Below are 18854 nucleotides of genomic sequence, written 5' to 3' on the forward strand. Positions count from 1 at the left end.
TATTCACGCTGAAAGTGCTAGCGTTGTAGGCAGGGCTGATTTAATTGGACTTCGTTTAGCATCTGAACAGTCTTGGTTTAACGCAACCAAACATTTTATTTAATAGCCTGACAGCATCACAATTATGTACATGTATATTGTGTCTTACTAGCCATTTTCTGTTTTGTTTTTACATTCCTGAACTACTTACAATTGTATTGTAATTATTAGCATTTTTAAAGATGTTAATGTCCTCAATTATTCCAATGATACAAATAAATTTATAAAATCTAATAAAAACATATTCCTCTATGTACAATTATACAATCTAATAAGAACAGTAATAAATGCATTATGATAAAATATGTTTTTCATATTTAGTGGCACTTTATTTTATAATTACATATTCACATGAAGAATATTAAAATGTAAAGTGCGACCATGTTTTTTTTAACAAAGTGTCATTAGTGAATTGAGGCCGATGAGAGTGATGTCATTGGTGGACATTTAAAGTATTTGCATAAGAGTGATTGACATTGAGGGTGGCCATGATTTTTTTCTTTAAAGTCATTGTCTTAAATTGAGTTTAAAAATCTGTTGCTTTTTTGGGTCCAATAATTATGCCTAAACTAGTGTATTTTACACTGTCAATGTGATTTTTAACAGTCAGAGCTTGTGAAATCATCTTATTAGTATATTACTAAGCGTGTAGATGAGCTTATCGGCCCTGCTGTTTATTTGAAGCCCACATGCCAGCCACATATGCAAAAGCATAAAACCTCAACCCATAACAGATGCTATACTGACCGTCGGCTGTGGTGTTGTTTAGATGAGTGTGGTTAGTCATAGTTCCTCAACACATTCATATTTATTCTCACATTTATTGGTTTAATTTCCTTCCTGTGGTTTTAGGGAGTGGTCCTTCAGCTCCCAGCAGCAGCGTGACTTCTCCCAGTCACATGAACTTACCGCCCCACACTGTTCCTGACTTCTCCTATTCCAGCAGCGAAGATGAGTTTTACGACGCAGATGAGTTTTATCAGAGCAGCACCTCACCGAAACACTGCACAGAGTGAGTTAAACACCACACTGAAACGCTGAATAGCATAAGTATTGTACATAAACAAACAAATACTGCATCAAAACAAAACACACACTTGTATATAATTAAAACTCATTGAAATTCTGCTGCACAAGTAAATTATAGTAGCACCGGCCCACACACACATTAAGTAACACTGCATAATGTGAAAGCAATACTGCTTAGAGATAAACAGACTCGCACTCCCCCGCACTATTTACTGCAAACCTCAAGAAACACACTGACCGAATTAAAACCGTACACAGACTCCCTTACACCACACACACAAACACTGTCTGACATCGCTACATCATTTATTCTGGAATAAACTGACATTATTCTTGTGTCTCTGTGCAGTCCAAACAGAACAGCTGCTGTGAACAGTAAAGACAGCACAGCCCTGAAACGGCCAGACACCAACGAATCAATCAACTCCTCCATGTCGAACGGCACCACTGATGCAGGTACACAAAACACACACACATATCCTCCACAATTAAGTTTCCCAAAATGAATCAGAGCAAATATTGTGTTTTGTCTTGTGACTTTTTGTTTGATGCTGGTGTTAAAAGTGAAAATACACACTTTACTTTATATATACACACATCTCTCAAAATTAACATGTTAACGTAAAAATATTTAATGCAATTAACGCAGCATCTGTTTTTTCTTGTCATCCTCAGGCTAGCGTAACATTATGACCACACTCTTATTCATGCAAATGCTTTTAAACCATTGAAGAGCAATAAGACACAAAAGAGAACGCAGTGCGGTACGACCACGTGTCTGTGAATCTCCTGTCTGTGTGACACACACACATGACTCATGCGAACAGAAAGCACAGTCTTAAATTAGTTAAATAAAGTCTTAAATGAACGTAACGAGTTGTGAGAAAATGGGATGCGTGTCAGATCCGCATCATGTGCGGCAGGTCTTAAAGGGACAGCAGCCTAATAAACCTGCTGCTGGCTGTCATTATTTGGGATAATCAAAGAATCAATACGCTCACCGCGCTCTCTCAGATAATGAGGGGCTGAGACCTATATATCAAATAAAAAATGCAAAGGTCTGCAGTCTAAAAAAAATGTGTATTCTTGACAGGAGATATTGACACATGGATAATCAAAGAACAAAAGAAAAATAGTAAATCACTCACTGCTCTTGACTGAATAAGTTTTGTAACTTTAACCCTCTGGGGTTCTTCGGACCAAATGGTCCCGAAGCTTTTGAATAAACATTTTTCAAAAATCATAGCTTCATCGGAATGGTCCGAAATTTGGTAACTTTGTTGGTACTTGGTATATGAACACCCAAAAAAATTGGCGACAGGATTTGAATTGTCTAAGTGGTTGTAAAAAAAATAGTCACACTCAAGACCTTCGGGTCCAAATGGTCCCCCATAGGAAATGAATGGGAAATTGGCAAAAATGTGAAAATACAGAGTTTTTTTGCGCGTACAATCTACAAATCAGCCACGATCCAGAAAAAAAGCACACAACAGTGAAGGGGTGAATCTATAAAACATCAAGAGTGCAAAACAGACACATCCACACACACACACACACACACAAACACACTTTTATACACATACACACTAATAAATTCAGATTACATAAATCTATTTTGAATTTTTAAAAATCACAGCTTCTTCGGAATGTTACGAAACTAGGTGACTTTTATGGTATTAGGTATGTGAACACACAAAAAATATTGAAGTCATGATCCAAGCATGCTAAGTGGTCATCACACTTCTGCTCTTTGGTCAAAAATGACCCCCATAGGAAATGAATGGGAAATTGTAAAAAATATGAAAACACAAGAGTTTTTTTGTGCATACAATCTACAAATCAGCCAGGATGCAGAAAAAAAGGACTCAACAGTGAAGGGACGAATCTCTAAAACATCAAGAGTGCAAAACAGACACACACACACACACACACACACACACACACACACAAATGAAAGCTAATTTGACTGTATTATAAAGTAAAACTGGCACTTCAAATTACCATTTAAACCAACCAAACTAACAAAAAAAGACAAAAATAGTCTTTGAGAATCTGTTATTATATTTTAAAATCAATAACCTGAAAAAAAATTGGCAAATATGTGCAAAAATCACTAGAATTTGCAAGCCTTTCTACAGAAATCTGTAAATCTATCTAGTGGTAAAAATGTGCTATTGCGTGATAAAAATGCTCAGTGTATCCACCAGATGGCACCAATCTAATTAAAAAAAAAATTTTCATGAGGCCTAGGCTTGACTCTAAAATGAAATACAGCTTTAATAAAAAAAAAATAATAATTACATATATATAAAAAATGTATATTATATTCAATGGGGAAAAATGGGTCACAATTATTGCATAAATATTAAACCAACCAAACAAACAAACAAAAAAGACAAAAAATAGTCTTTGAGAATCTGTTATTATATTTTAAAATCAACAACCTGAAAAAAAATTGGCAAATATGTGCAAAAATCACTAGAATTCGCAAGCCTTTCTACAGAAAGCTGTAAATCCATCTAGTGGTAAAAATGTGCTATTGCGTGATAAAAATGCTCAGTGTATCCACCAGATGGCACCAATATAATTTAAAAAATTGTTTTCATGAGGCCAAGGCTTGACTCTAAAATGAAATACAGCTTAAAAAAAAAAAAAAAAAAATTACATATAAATATTTTTTTTATATTATATTCAATGGGAAAAAATGGGTCATAATTATTGCATAAATATTAATTACAAATCATAAAATTATCTCAAAACACCAAAAAAGAAAAGAAAAAATATTATAAAAAACAAGTAAAAAAAAATTTTTTTACATTTTTTTTAATAAATATTATTCCCACCCTCCCGGACCATTTGGTCCCGAAGGTCCTAAGTGTGACTCTGAAACGAAGGACACCAGAGGGTTAATAAAGAATAATCTATATTTAATTTATAATGAAGATTGTGAAGTGTTTGATAATTTTATTCAGTTTCTCTATATATCCTACATGTTAGACCTACCGGAAAATCGTAAAGCACTATTTTACAGGTTACATGGGTCAAAAATATCGAAAACAATAACTTTTGTGCATTTTGACAGGGCAAGTAAAAATCTGAACCAGTTTGACTGGGCCTATAGAAAAAATGTATCCCTGGTATATTGAAGGGCACAGGTAAATGTGGCATTTACAATAGGTTTATGCTAAGATTGTTTTAAGTTCACTTAAATTAAAATGTATGTTTTTTAAAGCCTAATAAATGTTAAAATTGAGAGCTTTTAATTATACTGTAATCCTGAATGGCTATAATGGCTAATTTTGTGGAAAAAAATAATTTCATAGAGACATCAGTAGCAGTATTGGTATCTGTGATACTGTCCTTCTTTCAAAAGATTCCATTAAACAATATTTTTAAATATAGGCAACTGTCTTTATTGTTTCTACATTAATTTGGAGATTAAATGTGAAATGATTACAATATAAACATATATTAAAAACTTACATTTTTGGTGCAATTAATTACAGAAAAATGTGATTTAATAATTATTTTGAATTTGATTGACAGCACTAATTATTATATTATATTTTCAATGTTAAAGTCGACATGAAATGGAAGTTGCAGTAGTTTTTTCTTCCCTATTGTAAAGTACATCTCAGTGAAACAGCTTCTCGAACAAGAACAAATTTAGGATGGGACTTGATTTTGTCCATTGGGAATTGATTGGATCGTTGAATCATTGTCGTTTGCACTTGCTGTGATCTCATGTGAGTGACAGGTTGTCCCGCCTGAAAAACATGTCATTAGAGAACAGAAGAGATGTCACTGCAAGTGGGAGGTGAAGTTATTTCGATTAAAGATTACAAGGGCACATACAAAAAAGTAATGATGTGCACAGACAAATAATTTATAACAAACACTGCAATATTCCATAAAAGAAAAAATACAAGATTTATTCATTTTTATTTCATGGTGACTTTAAAATACTTGTATCCCAGCTGAACTATAAGTGAAATATACATATTTCGAGTAGTGTAGTGTTTGTGAAACCTGTTTGAAAAGAGTCATTATTTATTGTTTAGTTTGGTGACACTTGTGGTTCAATAATGACACTTCACTTTGAATGATGTCTTTGTGTTTCACAATTTGCTGTTTGCCAAGTTCATTGGTTGCGGTGTATTTTTCTTAGATCAGTTTGACAGTCACGATGAGAGAGATGATGACGGCGAAGGTGAATCTGTTGAAGAACACAAAAGTGTCATCATGCATCTGCTGTCTCAAGTGCGACTTGGCATGGATCTCACCAAGGTAAACAAACAGCCTTCTCTCTTTCATAATCTCTCTTTTTTCCCTATAATTTCCGCCTGCAATCCATATTTGTCATCCTCAAAGGTCGTCTTGCCGACATTTATCTTGGAGCGGAGGTCGTTGCTGGAAATGTATGCAGATTTCTTTGCACACCCGGATTTGTTTGTAAGGTACTGCTCGTCCTGTCTTGTATAGATCTCACATCTGTTCTACCATATGGACTCATGATTCTGATGAATAATAACAGCGGCGCTGTCATTATTGAGTAGCTTGACAGTAGTTAAGCTGGGGTTTTTTTCAACCAGAAGCAGAATATTTTCAGAACACGCTTATTTTTGCTCTCTGAAATGAAAGTATGATTAATTTTAGCAAGTTGGTTGTTCATTATAATAAACTGCTTAAAAATTATTCATTTTAATCATCACTCAATTGTGAGTCACTTTACAGTCTTTTTTGAAGAGAAATAAATACTCTTTGATCTAATCTAATCTCCTATGTACTGTATTTAGCTATCTTTTGTTAAGTTATTGAAGCTAATGAATTTTTAGTAAAGAGAAGCTTCTCTATAATTAAACTACTATAAATTATGAGCAGCTTGTAGTTTGACTATTTACAGTTTCAAATAGCTTCCGCAATACCACTAGTTTCACGTGGGCTGCAGATCGCAACTCATTTGATTTACTACCTGTGTTTTTTTTCCTCTCTAATCATGATAAACAAAAATGTTTATGAAGCACTGCTAAGTTTTCGTCTTTATAAATACTAATACTTAAGCACTAATCTTGAGATTGATTTCTCTGGCATGTTTTGCAGTATTGCAGAACAGCAGGATCCAAGGGACCGCATGGTGCAGGTTGTAAAGTGGTACCTCTCTGCCTTTCACGCTGGTCGGAAAGGATCTGTGGCCAAGAAGCCCTACAACCCCATTCTGGGCGAAGTGTTCTTCTGTCATTGGGACCTGCCCTTCGAAACAGAGGACCCTGCTGCTTCTGTGAGTGTGCTTGTAGGTCTAAAAATACGAAGATGCATTACGGTACATTCGATAACAGATTTGTATTGAAATTTCCTTTTGCTCTCTCTGTCTTTCTCCCTCTCTCACTGTCTGTCTATTTAGGAGTCTTTATCAGATGGGCCAGTGCCGTGGAGTTGCAAAAACAGTGTGTCATTTGTGGCAGAGCAGGTTTCTCACCACCCTCCTAGTAAGTGCTCAACTAACTAATCACTAACTTTATCCCTGAGAGCAATAGTATGCCTAACTAATTTAATTTATCGTCACCAGTGGGAGAAAATAGATCCAATGTACAAGTTACCGGAGATTTTCTTAAATCTGTTTTTGGTACTAAAAAGTAAAATAATTACAATTAAGTCATTTAAAAAAACTTGTTATAAAATGCGATAATCGGTTGTGATTTTTGGAAATTGTTCTGACACCATTGTCCTTTTGCAGTCTCTGCGTTTTATGCCGAGTGTCACAGCAAGAAAATCCAGTTCAACGCCCACATCTGGACGAAATCGAAATTCCTTGGAATGTCAATTGGTGTCCATAACATTGGTCAAGGTAGTCAAGGACATTGTTAGGTTATGATTACCGTAATAAACATAATTTCTATTGCTGTGCTTAATTGTCCTCTCCTCTCTGCTGTAGGTTGTGTGTCTTGTCTTGAATATGATGAGCACTATATTCTTAATTTTCCCAATGGCTACGGGAGGTAAGCATTGTTTGATTCTATCACTTTTAACAAACTGATGTATTTGAGATTTCTAGAGGACGAAGGAGGCATCTCACACATCTCCCTGTGCTCCTACAGGTCAATCCTCACTGTTCCTTGGGTTGAGCTGGGTGGGGAATGCAATATTTCCTGTTCCAAATCTGGCTACAGTGCCAATATAGTTTTCCACACCAAACCCTTCTATGGAGGAAAGAAGCACAGGATAACTGCTGAGATATTGTAAGTCAAAGTGTTACTTTCCATAAACTTGCTCCCGGGCTGCTTTAAAAGCTGTGTTTATGAGTGAAAGTCAACCGATTTTAAATGAATAAATATCACTTAATTAAACCGCCTGATAAATTTCAAATTAGGACATGAATTTCAGATTTTGAAAAAGTCTAAGCACAAAAGCTGTAAAGCACAGTGTTTTCTTTAGTTATTATGATAAAAACATGCAGAAAGAAATCCAATTTGTATTCAAATGCATTAAGCATCTGATATGTGAAGATTAATATCTATATTAGTAGAGAATATTTAATAATGTCCTTATATTATTGTCCTTCTTTTAGTGCTCCCAATGATAAGAAGTCATACTGTTCCATAGAGGGAGAGTGGAATGGTGTGATGTATTCAAAATGGGCCACCGGGGTAAGTCTGAACCCTAGAAAACAAGAAAAGGAAGTACATTCAAGAATAAAATGAAAGTAACATAGTTGCTTTCCTCTCAGGAAAATGCAGAATTCATTGACACAAGGAAATTGGGCATTGTTAAGAAGAAGGTGCGGAAATTGGAGGACCAGTTGGAGTATGAATCCAGAAGGTGTGTAGGCCAGATTTTTCTCTGCTTTCTAAATGTTGTCTTCTTTATAGAGACTCTGAAACTGGATTTGCCAGAACGTGAAACGCCTCCAAAGTCCATTTTCTCTTAAGCCACGTTGCAGATTCAAACACTTTTTAATCTTGTGCTCGAGTCTGTGACAAGTCATGGGGAACCAGCCTTAAAAAACGCATTTGAATTTTATGCATTTAAGAATTAACTTTAATCCTTCTGGTTTTTAGATCTAATTTGTATTACTGAATAATGTTTCATATTTTTCCACTCGATCTGGGAGGGTTTGTAAAGTGATTTGGAAAATCTGTGGTTCAAATGTAAATCTGGCTATAGATACATTTTTTTAATTAAAAGTTATTATGTGTAATAAACAAGATATATTTTAAGTTCTGCACCATTTTTAGGTCACTAATCAAATAAGTACATTTGTAGAGTAGATGTGTGATGATCTTTGCACAGAAGGTCAGATGTTCTTGTTTTGCACATACTTGTGTACTGCTGTTATTACAACAAAAAAAACTCAAATCCATGTTCAAATTCAGTTTCAACTTTATACAAAAATTGTTATTCTAATAATAAAATTTGTAATGGAATAAACTGCATTAAATTAGAAACTAATGGACTTTTGGACCCCACAGTATTTAATTCCTGGTTGCACTTTATTTATTCGCTGATCTTCAAAAGGCTATTTTTGTGGTACGGCTCCTCTGGGGACCTGCTGAAGTGATGTTTTTTTCTGCTTGGGTACCATGATCTGATGCAGACCGTTGTTTTTTTCTCTGTCTGGCTGTCAGTTTGTGGAAGGACGTGACAGTGAACCTGAAACTCAAGGACATTGATGCTGCGACGGAAGCCAAACACAGGCTGGAGGAGAAACAGAGGGCGGAGGCCAGAGAGAGGAAGGAGAATGAAATGCAATGGGAGACGAGAGTGAGTGTGCTTATGTACACACACATTTGTAAGGGAAATATGCTGTGAGAAATAATGAGATTGAAATATGACTGATAAATGGTCCTTAATTGGTTCCTGTTGCTTATTACAGCATGTTCTTAAGCTGAACGTTTTGATGCGAATAGCTGGATGTTTATAGAGCCCAACAGTGCCTGACAATTTTTCAAATTCATTTACTCTAAACATTTTACCAAACCAACCAACTCAGCAATTAAACAAATTTTTTTTTGTAAAAATTAAGTTAAAATCACATTGACTAATGGTTTCTATAGAAGCATATTCCTTTGTTTAACATTTGAGCTCATGGTAGGCCTGTCTGTTGTTGCCAGACTGGATGGAAAGCTGATTTTTAGGTGAAATCTGGGAAATGGATTTAAACATTGTAAAATGTGTTTAATTCTTATTGGTGCCTGAAAGCATAAGCAAATCAACCAAAATGTTTCATGAAGGAACATTCAAGGAACATTCTGTTCATATCTTGAGCCGTACTATTGAGCTCTAATCAAATAATACGAATGTTGGCCTCATTTACAGTTACGAGATTGTCTAACATGGGTTTTCAAACTGGGGGCCGAAAAGGGATGTTAAAGAGAAAGTAAATATTTTTTGTGTAACTTTTGTAACTACACATTTGTTATAGTATTTATTAATCTTTGTTAATGTTAGTTAATGAAATGCAGTCGTTAATTGTTTGTTAATGTTAGTTCAAATTGCATTTAGTAATGTTAACAGATACAACTTTTGATTTTGAAAATGTAATAGTAATGTTGAAAATGAACATTAACTTAAATACATAGTTTATCAACTAAAATGAAACCTTATTGTAAAGTGTTACCATTATATATTTATATGTTCTATATATTACAAAGATAATGTTTAATTATTTTTGAATGCATGTATGCATATATACAAACAGTTGCAATCAAAATTCTTCATCCCCCTTGACCTGCAAGACATTTTGCTGCAGAGAACAAAATATTATAAAAAAATTAGACAAAGGCATCAGTAAGCTATTATTGAATAATTTTGATTGCAACTGTGTGTTGTGTGTGTGTGTGTGTATATATATATATATATATATATATATATATATATATATAAAATATACACACACGCATACAGTATATTAAAATGTATTTTCCTTATAATATTTTTTTCCCACATATAATAAATGGGTCTATATAAAATAATATATTTTGTTGTCTTTTTGGAAGGGGCTCACTCATAGGCAATTATCATATTTGAGGGACATTGGCATCAAAGTGTTTCAGAACAAAAATGTTGAATGTGAACATGAATCCGATTTGGAAACTATTTTGATGAAATGTTCTCTGAAGATATTAAAAGGTGCTCTGTAATGTAAAACACCTGAACCATCTTATTTCATAATTCACATGAATTGAAGTGGCATGCTTTCAGATCAATGCTTATGTTTAATGTGTGATTTGTTTGTTTCCCTGCAGCTGTTTCATGAGGACGGTGAATGCTGGGTCTACGACGAGCCTCTCCTGAAGCGACTAGCATCGCAACGACACTGAGGCCGTTTCCAAAACCACTGAGTCTAGAAAACAGAACTCTCTCGCAAACCACTTTTCTTATTCAGCCTTGGAATGACTGATGAATGAACCCTTACAGCTTTGCATTTTCGAAGTTTGAACGAATAACAAAAAGAAAATACGAACTTAAATAATCTATACAAATAAAATAAAAAACTCCCTGCTCGCTAGTTCAACACTTGCACCTCTCTACTACCCCTTGAGGAAGAAAAAACACCACAAACACAAAGAAGACGTGATCAGAAGCCCTTCAGCATCACAAATCAAACAAGCGCTCTCGTCTCGGCAAAAGGATCCCACTGGACGTCTGTCTCTTTCACTTCTGAGGGGTTGAGGTGTTTCTATCGAACAAAACTGAAAACTACAGCGTTCTGTATCTCAGGGAAGCAGCGGACTGAGGATTGAAGGCTGTATCTTAATGTTCGAAAAGCCTTAACGGTGGAATTACAAAGTAAACAAAAAGAGAACTTGGTTCACATACTGCTAGCTCCAGCTATTTATATATAGAAGATATGATATATTCTTGTTTTCCATTTTTCTTCTTTCTCTAGGGCAATAGTAACTGTTTAAATATACATACTTGACGGCAACCATTCCCTTTATGTTCTACTCCATCATCAGCCTTTTAAGAGACACAGTTTTATGCTACAAAAGCCACAATGAGCAAAATGTACCATTTACAACATGGGGCTGAAATTTGAGACACCTTTGCCATGGTTATAATCCATTCCAATAAATGTTTTTGTTTTTGGGAATGATTTGATATGCTTTTTTATAGAATGCTGCTTGACTGTCCACATAATTTATCAACTTAGTATAAACTAAGACTGTCCAGTAGGAAATCGTAATGGTGCACAATAAAACCATTCGACAAATCTGTGCTTCTACCGCTGAGGTTAAGCAACGTTATCACAAATTGCCCTGCAATCTCTCTTTCTGTGAAATGTCACGTTTTAATCCAAATAAATATGTTTCATATAGTCATGTATCATGAAGATTTGATTCTCTTCTTGAGGGTAAAATGATATAAACAGTCTGTGGACACATCGAGTCACTCAGGACAGCTTTTACTCTTGATGAATACGTGGAATGATGTCTATATACATGGTGTAACACTTGCAACAAGCAAAATCAAATTGTATTATTCTTTTTTTTTTTACATGCAATATGAGCAAAACTGGCAAAACATTATCACTGTTATAGCTTAAAAAGCCATTTGCTCTTCATCTTATGTAGTAAATCTGAGGCCTTGCCATATGCAGTAAAGTTCACTTTCGCCTAGTATTGCTTTCCAGAGGCAATCCCAAAAAACATTTTCTTTGCCTGACAATTGATTGTACCAGATTTCCATGTATCAAAATATAATATTAAATCTCAGTGAGACCAATTTGTGTGAGAAGGTTGAATGCATTTCTTGTTCCAGACATCCAGAGTCGATTGATACTGTAGGTGATTTTATTTTAGGTGTAGGTGCTTACTTTCACTTTATTTCATTTTCAAAACTTTTTTTCTAGCAACTAGAAATTGGTGTTTAAAAAAACTTTTTTTTAGAAATCAAGAAATCATGTAAATCAGAATGACTTGAAAAGTCTTTGTTCAAAATGTGCAGAAACCTTGCAAGTAATACATATGCAGTACACCATTTTTCACAGTAACTTTTCTTGTTTGTTATAACCTTTACCCTTATCTTATCCTCGGGTCTTTTTGACCCAAATTAATTATATAAAAAAAAGTGTTCATCAGAGTGGTCCAAGACCTTAGGACTTGCGCACACAAAATGTACTGGATTTGAGAACTTTATGTGGTTGAAATAAAATAAAGTAACAAATACCTCACTCACAGGTCATTTGGACCCCTGTAGGAATGAATGGAATGTGAGGATTTTTTTTTTTTGTCAAAAAATAATAATAATCCTCAATTTTTTCACCCCCCACAAATGGAAAATATAAATTGAAAGAATGTGCTTAAATTATTTGTTGATAAAAATCTAGTAAAATAAAGGTATATAAGAAGAAAAATAACAAAAATATTTCCAAAACTATTTTCATTCAAAAATTGAATTATATCAAAATGAAATTATTTAAGCTTTCTGGACAAAACAAAGTATAATTTGGGTCATTTTTACCCGCTAGGGAAGGATTTGTTACAGTTATGGGAGGAGGAGGGTTAATTACCAAGAGATCTTGTGTAGTCTATACACAAATGCTGTATACAACACTTCAGTGGTTGTTCTCAAGATAGAAGTGTTCATGGAAATTTGTTCTGCACACAAACAAAATGGGGGAAAAATAACTCCCATGCAGGTGACCAATATTGAAAACACATTTTTCTTTGTTCTAAAATATTGTCTAGAAATTGGTCTTTGTGGATGCAGTCTTTTTGAAGTGCTTAAAGAAAAATTATTATCCAGTTATTATAAAAGTCATTGAAAATTCAAACTATTATCCATTAAAAGGAACATTATCTGACTGTCATTTTCAGCAGATAAAAGTGTTGCTACACTTAGTATACTAGACTAAGATTTGGCCATTTAAATTAGTTAATAATAATGTTTCTTTTTAGCATTGATCCGAATTCACGTAATGGGCATAATGTGCCAGTAAGAACTCATTGAACGCAAAAGGCATCATAGCGCCATCTTGTGTCAGTATTAGTCATAGAGGTATTAGTAAAGAAAATTCCCAGAAACCATTGCGCTGAAACAGTATAAAATGCAAAACGACGCGTTCACTCGGTCTCATTCTTCCGCCTCGCTCCATTGAGAAGGTAATGTTGTCTTCACTTCAGCGCAGTAATGCACTTTCAACGTTTATGGCGTAAATTCGATATTGATGTGTTTATTTTGACTATCAATGTGTTTTTGTTTCAATTCATACGATACATGGATACAAATATAGCTTGTTAATTCGAAGTGTGTTCCACGTGGTATAGTCTAGGCCTCGAATGAGCATTAAAATGCTTCCAAATTGCCTTTTTTTTCGTAAATATACTTTAAGGAATACGTTTTATGCATGACTATAACAATTAACTAAGGTTTAATTCGTTAAAATGAACTTTAAACAGCGTTGACATAATGACCTCGTGTTTACTTGTATGATGAAGATTTATGTTGGTAGGGACATCTGATAATAACTGATGAATGCCAACTCTTCTGACATGAATAACTGTTTTTTGTGAGCTTTTAAGTGTTCAATGCAAAAACTTTTAAAATAGATTATTTTCTTTACAGGCCCAGTGTCCTGAAGACTTTTGCAAAGGCGGGAGAAAGCAGGTATATCAACCTTGAGTCTTGATTTAAACCGGATATTAGTTTTGCCTATGATTGATATAATTGTATAAGAGTAGTGGACAGAAGTGATTTCTGAGAATTTTTACGCTGAGGCATTGCAAGGTTTTTATTTTAGACTTCAATGTTAGTCACAGCGTTGTGATCTTTTTTATTTTTTCTTGCAGGAATTTGGGGCGTAACTTATCTGGACTGAAGCAGTAACTATGTGTCCAAGGTATTTTTTTTTTAAATGTAGTGTTCGTCCTTTAAAATAGTGTGAATGATGACGCTATTTGCTACTCTTGACTTCAGGCTGATGAAATTGCAACCACCAAGATATCTTATCTGACGCACTGTTTGAATTTTAACTATGTGATGTTCTTTTGTCAATTATCTTAACCCATTTTTTTTTTTTTTTATTCTCTCAGGAACATGTGCAATGCGTTTGAACTAAATGGTAAGCCTTTTTTAACCCTATACAAAGTGCCTTTTAGGTTGCAATCATACACTGTTCATGATGATTGTTTTATAAAACAATGGGAATCTCTCTGATAAAGACTGAAAGATATCACTGTACTGAAACAGTGCTGTTTTAAGACCTCATCTTTTCTTTCTTTACTCTATACTAATAGTGTTTACTATTACAGGTTTCTCTAGAAGCTGGAACAAGATGTATGAAAGTGCCATCAGCTGAGCATGGTACTAACTTCTGATATTATAATGTACATGACTTTCTGTGATGCAAATGATGACTGCATAGTTCAGCTGAATTACCCTGTAGAACTCAAATCAAAAGTCTTTCACCCCTAGCTGATGCATCACCAGTGATTTATTTCAATACTGCATTAGTTCTTGCTCTTGTCTTACTCCTGTTTCTTTTTACAGCATGAGAACTGCATGGACTCAATCCTATGAACTCAATCCTATCTGGTGAGTTTGAGATTGACATGAATGCACCGGTAAATGATGTGATTAAATTCATAGTTCAGCAGAAAAGCTGTTTCTTTTGTACTTATGTAAAAATTATTTGCATAACAATGGCAAATAACATTTAATCGTTAATGAACATTGAAACGCGTTGACTAATTGTATCATGACCTTTTTGTTACTTGTATGATGAAGATCATGTTGGTAGGGACATCTGAGAATAACTGATGAATGCCAACGTTTCTGATGTAACTCTATTTGTGTGTATGGCTAAATGTATATGCAAAACCTTTTTAAAAATAGATTTTTCTTTCCAGGCCCAGTGTCTTGGAGACTTTGCAAAGGTGGCAGACAGCAGGTACATCAATCTTGAGTTTTAAATGGGTTTGTTTTGCCGATGATTAATATAAATGTATAAGAGTAGTGGACAGAAGTTATTTCTGAAAATTTTCATTCTGAGGCATTGTAAGGTTTGAGGCTTCAATGTTAGTTAAAGAATTGTGCTAACTTTTTTCTTTTTTTGCTTGCAGGAATCTGGAGTGTATCTGGACTGCAGTGGTTACAATTGTCCAAGGTGATTTTTAATGTTTTCACATTTAAAATGGTGCTTATGATGACTATTTGCTACTCTTGAGTTTACGCTGATGAAATTGCAACCACCAAGATCTCTTATCTGAAGCACAGTGTTTGAATTTAAGTATGTTAATTCTTTTGTTAATCCCTACCAATTGTTTTTCCACATAGGAATGTGCAAAGCAGTTGAATTGAAAGGTAAGCTTTAAAGGAAAAGCCTTAGTAGTTCCTTTGTGGCAGCCCAGTCATACACTGTTAGTGATGATTGTTTTATAAAACAATGGGAATCTCTCTGAAAAAAACTGAAAGATATCTGTTTACTGAAACAGTGTTTGAGACCTTAGAGACTATTAGTATAGAATAAAGAAAGTGGGGGATTAAATAGCTATTAATGAATGCCAACATTTCTGATGGGTGTGTGTTTGCCATCCAAGTGTTAAATGCAAAACATTTTTAAATTATTTTCTTTCTTTCCAGGCCCAGTGTACTGAAGACTTTTGCAAAGGTGGGAGACCACAGGTATGTCATCCTTGAGTCTTTTAAGTGCATTGATTTGTTTTGCCTATGATTAATAATGTATAAGAGTAGTGGACAGGAGTGATTTCTGAGAATTTTTACTATGAGGCATTGTGGTAGGCTTTCATTTGAGACCTCAATGTTTGTTACAGCGTTAATAACTTTTTTTTTTTTTTTTTTGCTTTCAGGAATCTGGAGCGTGTCTGAGCTGAAGCAGTTGTGATTGTATCCAAGGTATTTAATATATAAAATGTTTTTGTTTTTATAAAGGTGTGAATGTTGCCTATTTGCTACTCTTGAGTTCAGGCTAATGAAATTGCAACCAGCAAGATCTTTTCTGAAGCACAGTTTAACTTAAGTATAATGTGGTTTTTCTTTTGTTAATCTTTACCAAAAAATTTGTTCATAGAACATGTGCTGAGCAGTTGAACTCAACGATGAGCTTTTTGTGGCATTCATACACTGTTTATGATGACTAATAAGACAATGGGAATCTCTATGAAAGACTGAGAGACAACAGCATACTGAAACAGTGCTAGTTTAATGTCTTGTTTTTTTCTTTCTTTACTCTATACTAAAAGTGTTAACTATTACAGGTTTCTCAAGAAGCTGGAACAAGATGTATGAAAATACTGTCAGCTGAGCATGGTACTAACTTCTGATATTATAATGCACATGACTTCCTGTGATGCAAATGATGACTGCATAGTTCAGCTGAATTTCCATGTAGAACTCAAATCAAAAGTCTTTCACCCCTAGCTGATGCATCACCAGTGTTTTTTCAATACTGCATTAGTTATTGCTCTTGTCTTACTCCTGTTTCTCTTTACAGCATGAGAACTGCATGGACTCAATCCTATCTGGTGAGTTTGAGATTGACATGACTGCACCAGTACATGATGTGAAATATGAACGCATAGTTCAGCAGAAAATCCATGTAGAAAACAGCAATATCTTTTGCTCCTAGCTGATGAATCAACATAAAATTTTGTACTTTTTTGCAGTGGTCTAATTTCTGGTTTCAATTTCTTGCAGTTCTTTTACTCCAGTGACTGGCTGTGGGTAAAGCAGCATCTGTCTGGATGGTTTTCTGGGTAAGTCTAGTTAAAGTGATTTGAGGGGAAACCAAAGTGTCTCAAACTGATGAGTTTGAATCAGGTCTCTGATCTCATTGAGGACATGAATACAACCTTCTGATTAAGACAAAGAAAATGTGTGCCCTGTTTTTCCCTCAAGATAGATTGTTAATGGAGTTTCTCATTTAGGAGTGATGCCTTGTGACATGCTGATGAGTTATCACCCATGAGTAAGTATTTTTTAACCTTTCACAGCTGACATGATGATTGACCATTATGATGAATTGAATATCTACTGACTTTTCACATGGAGGATGGATATTAGCTCTGGCTGATCTGGTCACATGACCTGTCAAAGTCCTGATCCTCATGGTGGCAGTTTTCTGTTCTAACAGGTGTCTGCTCATTGACAGGTACAGCTGTGAACGCTCTAGTCCCATGTGGATTTGGATGCGACATACGTTTTTACAGGTTGGTTTGTTTGTAAATGTGCAATATCTTCCATAGTTGGGTTTTGTGATGCTTTGCAAATGTCTGACCTGAACACACAATGTGGACACTTTTTAACTGATTAAACCCAGGTCCTAGATGGGGCCAAGTGTTGAATTTGTGACCAATTAATGGTGGTTGTGCTTTTCTTTAAGGTGTTCAAGATTGTCCTGTATTGCTCTGAAAAATCATCTTATCAGGTATGACCATAACATGTTTATTTTTTTTCTTGTTCTTGCAACCTATGATTACACGATTCTGCCAAATGAATTTGCTGATTATACCCTTTACCGTTCCATATTGTCTGAGGTTATCTGACACAACTTGGACCTTTGTTTGTTTATTTGTTGTTTTTTAAATCTGTTTTTATTTCCGCTCCTTACAGAATGGCGTTGACTGCATTGCTGTTCTCTTCTGCATTAAACGGTTTGTAAACGTGTGCATTATCTTCTGTAGTTGGGTTTAGGTGCTTTGCAAATGGCTGACCTGAGCTCACAATGCAGTCTTTGGCTGCATTTACATTGCATAATTCAATATAACACAATTAAATACTAATTTAATATCTTTTCAGTTACTGGTAAGGTGGACAACAAAATGAACCTTGTCTACCATGGGTTGTACCAAGTATAGTGTAAATGCAGATATCTGACATGGTTAGTTTAAAAGATGTAAGCATGTGGATCTAGTCAGTAAATGGGAATTGGCCATAAAGACCTGCAGTTAGGTCTGTCACAAATGTATTGACTGGTGCATGCTCACAGCTATTAAGGCAGTTTGGCAAAGCATGCGGCAGACAGGAGACTAGTTATTCTAGCAGAATTCCCCCCCCCCTCCTGTTACATGGTTTTTCTATGTAAATAGATGTTTGACAGTTGCGCTCACATCTTGTGAATAACTTTTTTTTTTTGAGAATTAAGTTTAAAAAGTGTGCAAGCCTACTTGTATTATGCGTATGATGTATTCAGTGTCATAAAATCTTAATTGACAATTCACTTATTTCTTGGACAATATATCCTCAGTAGTTATTGTAATGGGCCTTCATGCAATGTAAATGCAGCCATTGACTGATTAAACAGGTCCTAGGTGGGGTCAACTGTTGACTGACCATTAACTGCTGCTGTGCTGTTTTTAGGAGCTAGAGATCATCCTGGATTGCTCTGGGGGAAGTCATGGAAGCATAAGGTATAACTCATGGCACAGGCATTTCTTGTTTATTGCAACCAGTGATGATATGATTCTGCCAAATGAATCTGATGATTATACCCCTTACCGTTCCATATTGGCTGAGGTTGATTTTGACACCTTGGACCTTGATGTTTGTGTTGTCTTTATTAAATCTGCTTTTTCTTTTTCCCTCTTTCAGAATGGCAGTCTGCATTGCGGTTTCTTTCAATTGTTCCAGATCTTCAGTTCTTGTGCTGTTTTTAAGCCATTAATTTATGATGTAATTAAATATTTTCAAAGATGTGTTGTGTGCTAATCTTGTAAAGTGTCTACTTCAATAAAAAGTTATTAAACGAGTTCATTCTCTTTTTAAATGCTTTACCTGTGATCTATTCCTGGGATGGTTGACCCTTTAAAATACCAGGTATTGGTAGTGTG

At 34.9% G+C, this 18854-nt stretch overlaps 2 protein-coding genes across 11 annotated transcripts in view; both read left to right on the top strand.

Annotated features, from left to right (window-relative positions):
• The window catches only part of osbpl9 (oxysterol binding protein-like 9), a 36837-nt gene extending 25047 nt beyond the window's left edge, over positions 1-11790 (top strand). For all 7 annotated transcript variants that reach the window (XM_079637125.1, XM_079637126.1, XM_079637127.1 and 4 more), the window contains 13 exons: positions 892-1051; positions 1418-1524; positions 5237-5355; positions 5440-5525; positions 6169-6346; positions 6470-6554; positions 6803-6913; positions 7001-7064; positions 7164-7304; positions 7634-7712; positions 7793-7884; positions 8691-8826; positions 10311-11790. In XM_079637125.1, coding sequence (XP_079493251.1) covers positions 892-1051; positions 1418-1524; positions 5237-5355; positions 5440-5525; positions 6169-6346; positions 6470-6554; positions 6803-6913; positions 7001-7064; positions 7164-7304; positions 7634-7712; positions 7793-7884; positions 8691-8826; positions 10311-10385 — 1433 coding nt within the window. In that variant the 3' untranslated portion in view covers positions 10386-11790. The remainder of the gene's footprint in view (positions 1-891; positions 1052-1417; positions 1525-5236; positions 5356-5439; positions 5526-6168; positions 6347-6469; positions 6555-6802; positions 6914-7000; positions 7065-7163; positions 7305-7633; positions 7713-7792; positions 7885-8690; positions 8827-10310) is intronic.
• A 1318-nt stretch (positions 11791-13108) lies between these two features.
• Positions 13109-18769, top strand: LOC307011458 (uncharacterized protein). Of its 4 annotated transcripts, none has more exons than XM_079637145.1 (20): positions 13109-13169; positions 13633-13674; positions 13857-13906; positions 14100-14128; positions 14319-14370; positions 14557-14601; positions 14916-14956; positions 15129-15172; positions 15343-15369; positions 15649-15690; positions 15876-15921; positions 16284-16335; positions 16520-16550; positions 16723-16781; positions 16953-16993; positions 17159-17234; positions 17408-17452; positions 17638-17678; positions 18385-18434; positions 18616-18769. In XM_079637145.1, exons 15-20 carry the CDS (start codon positions 16990-16992, stop codon positions 18730-18732), a joined length of 333 nt encoding a protein of 110 aa, XP_079493271.1. In that variant the 5' UTR covers positions 13109-13169; positions 13633-13674; positions 13857-13906; positions 14100-14128; positions 14319-14370; positions 14557-14601; positions 14916-14956; positions 15129-15172; positions 15343-15369; positions 15649-15690; positions 15876-15921; positions 16284-16335; positions 16520-16550; positions 16723-16781; positions 16953-16989; the 3' UTR covers positions 18733-18769. The 4 variants fall into 4 exon arrangements, with proteins under 4 accessions (XP_079493271.1, XP_079493273.1, XP_079493270.1 ...); XM_079637147.1 differs by having other exon boundaries at positions 17177-17234; XM_079637144.1 differs by lacking the exon at positions 14319-14370.
• The last annotated feature ends 85 nt before the right edge of the window (positions 18770-18854 follow it).

The sequence above is a fragment of the Phoxinus phoxinus genome, assembly GCF_949152265.1.
Source record: "Phoxinus phoxinus genome assembly, chromosome: 15".
Classification (NCBI taxonomy): domain Eukaryota; kingdom Metazoa; phylum Chordata; class Actinopteri; order Cypriniformes; family Leuciscidae; genus Phoxinus; species Phoxinus phoxinus.

Coding starts and splice junctions, on each gene's coding strand:
- LOC307011458 (XM_079637145.1), top strand. Junction 17,679..18,384: donor GTTCTCTTCTGCATTAAACG/GTTTGTAAACGT, acceptor TGCTGTTTTTAG/GAGCTAGAGATCATCCTGGA. Junction 18,435..18,615: donor GGAAGTCATGGAAGCATAAG/GTATAACTCATG, acceptor TCCCTCTTTCAG/AATGGCAGTCTGCATTGCGG.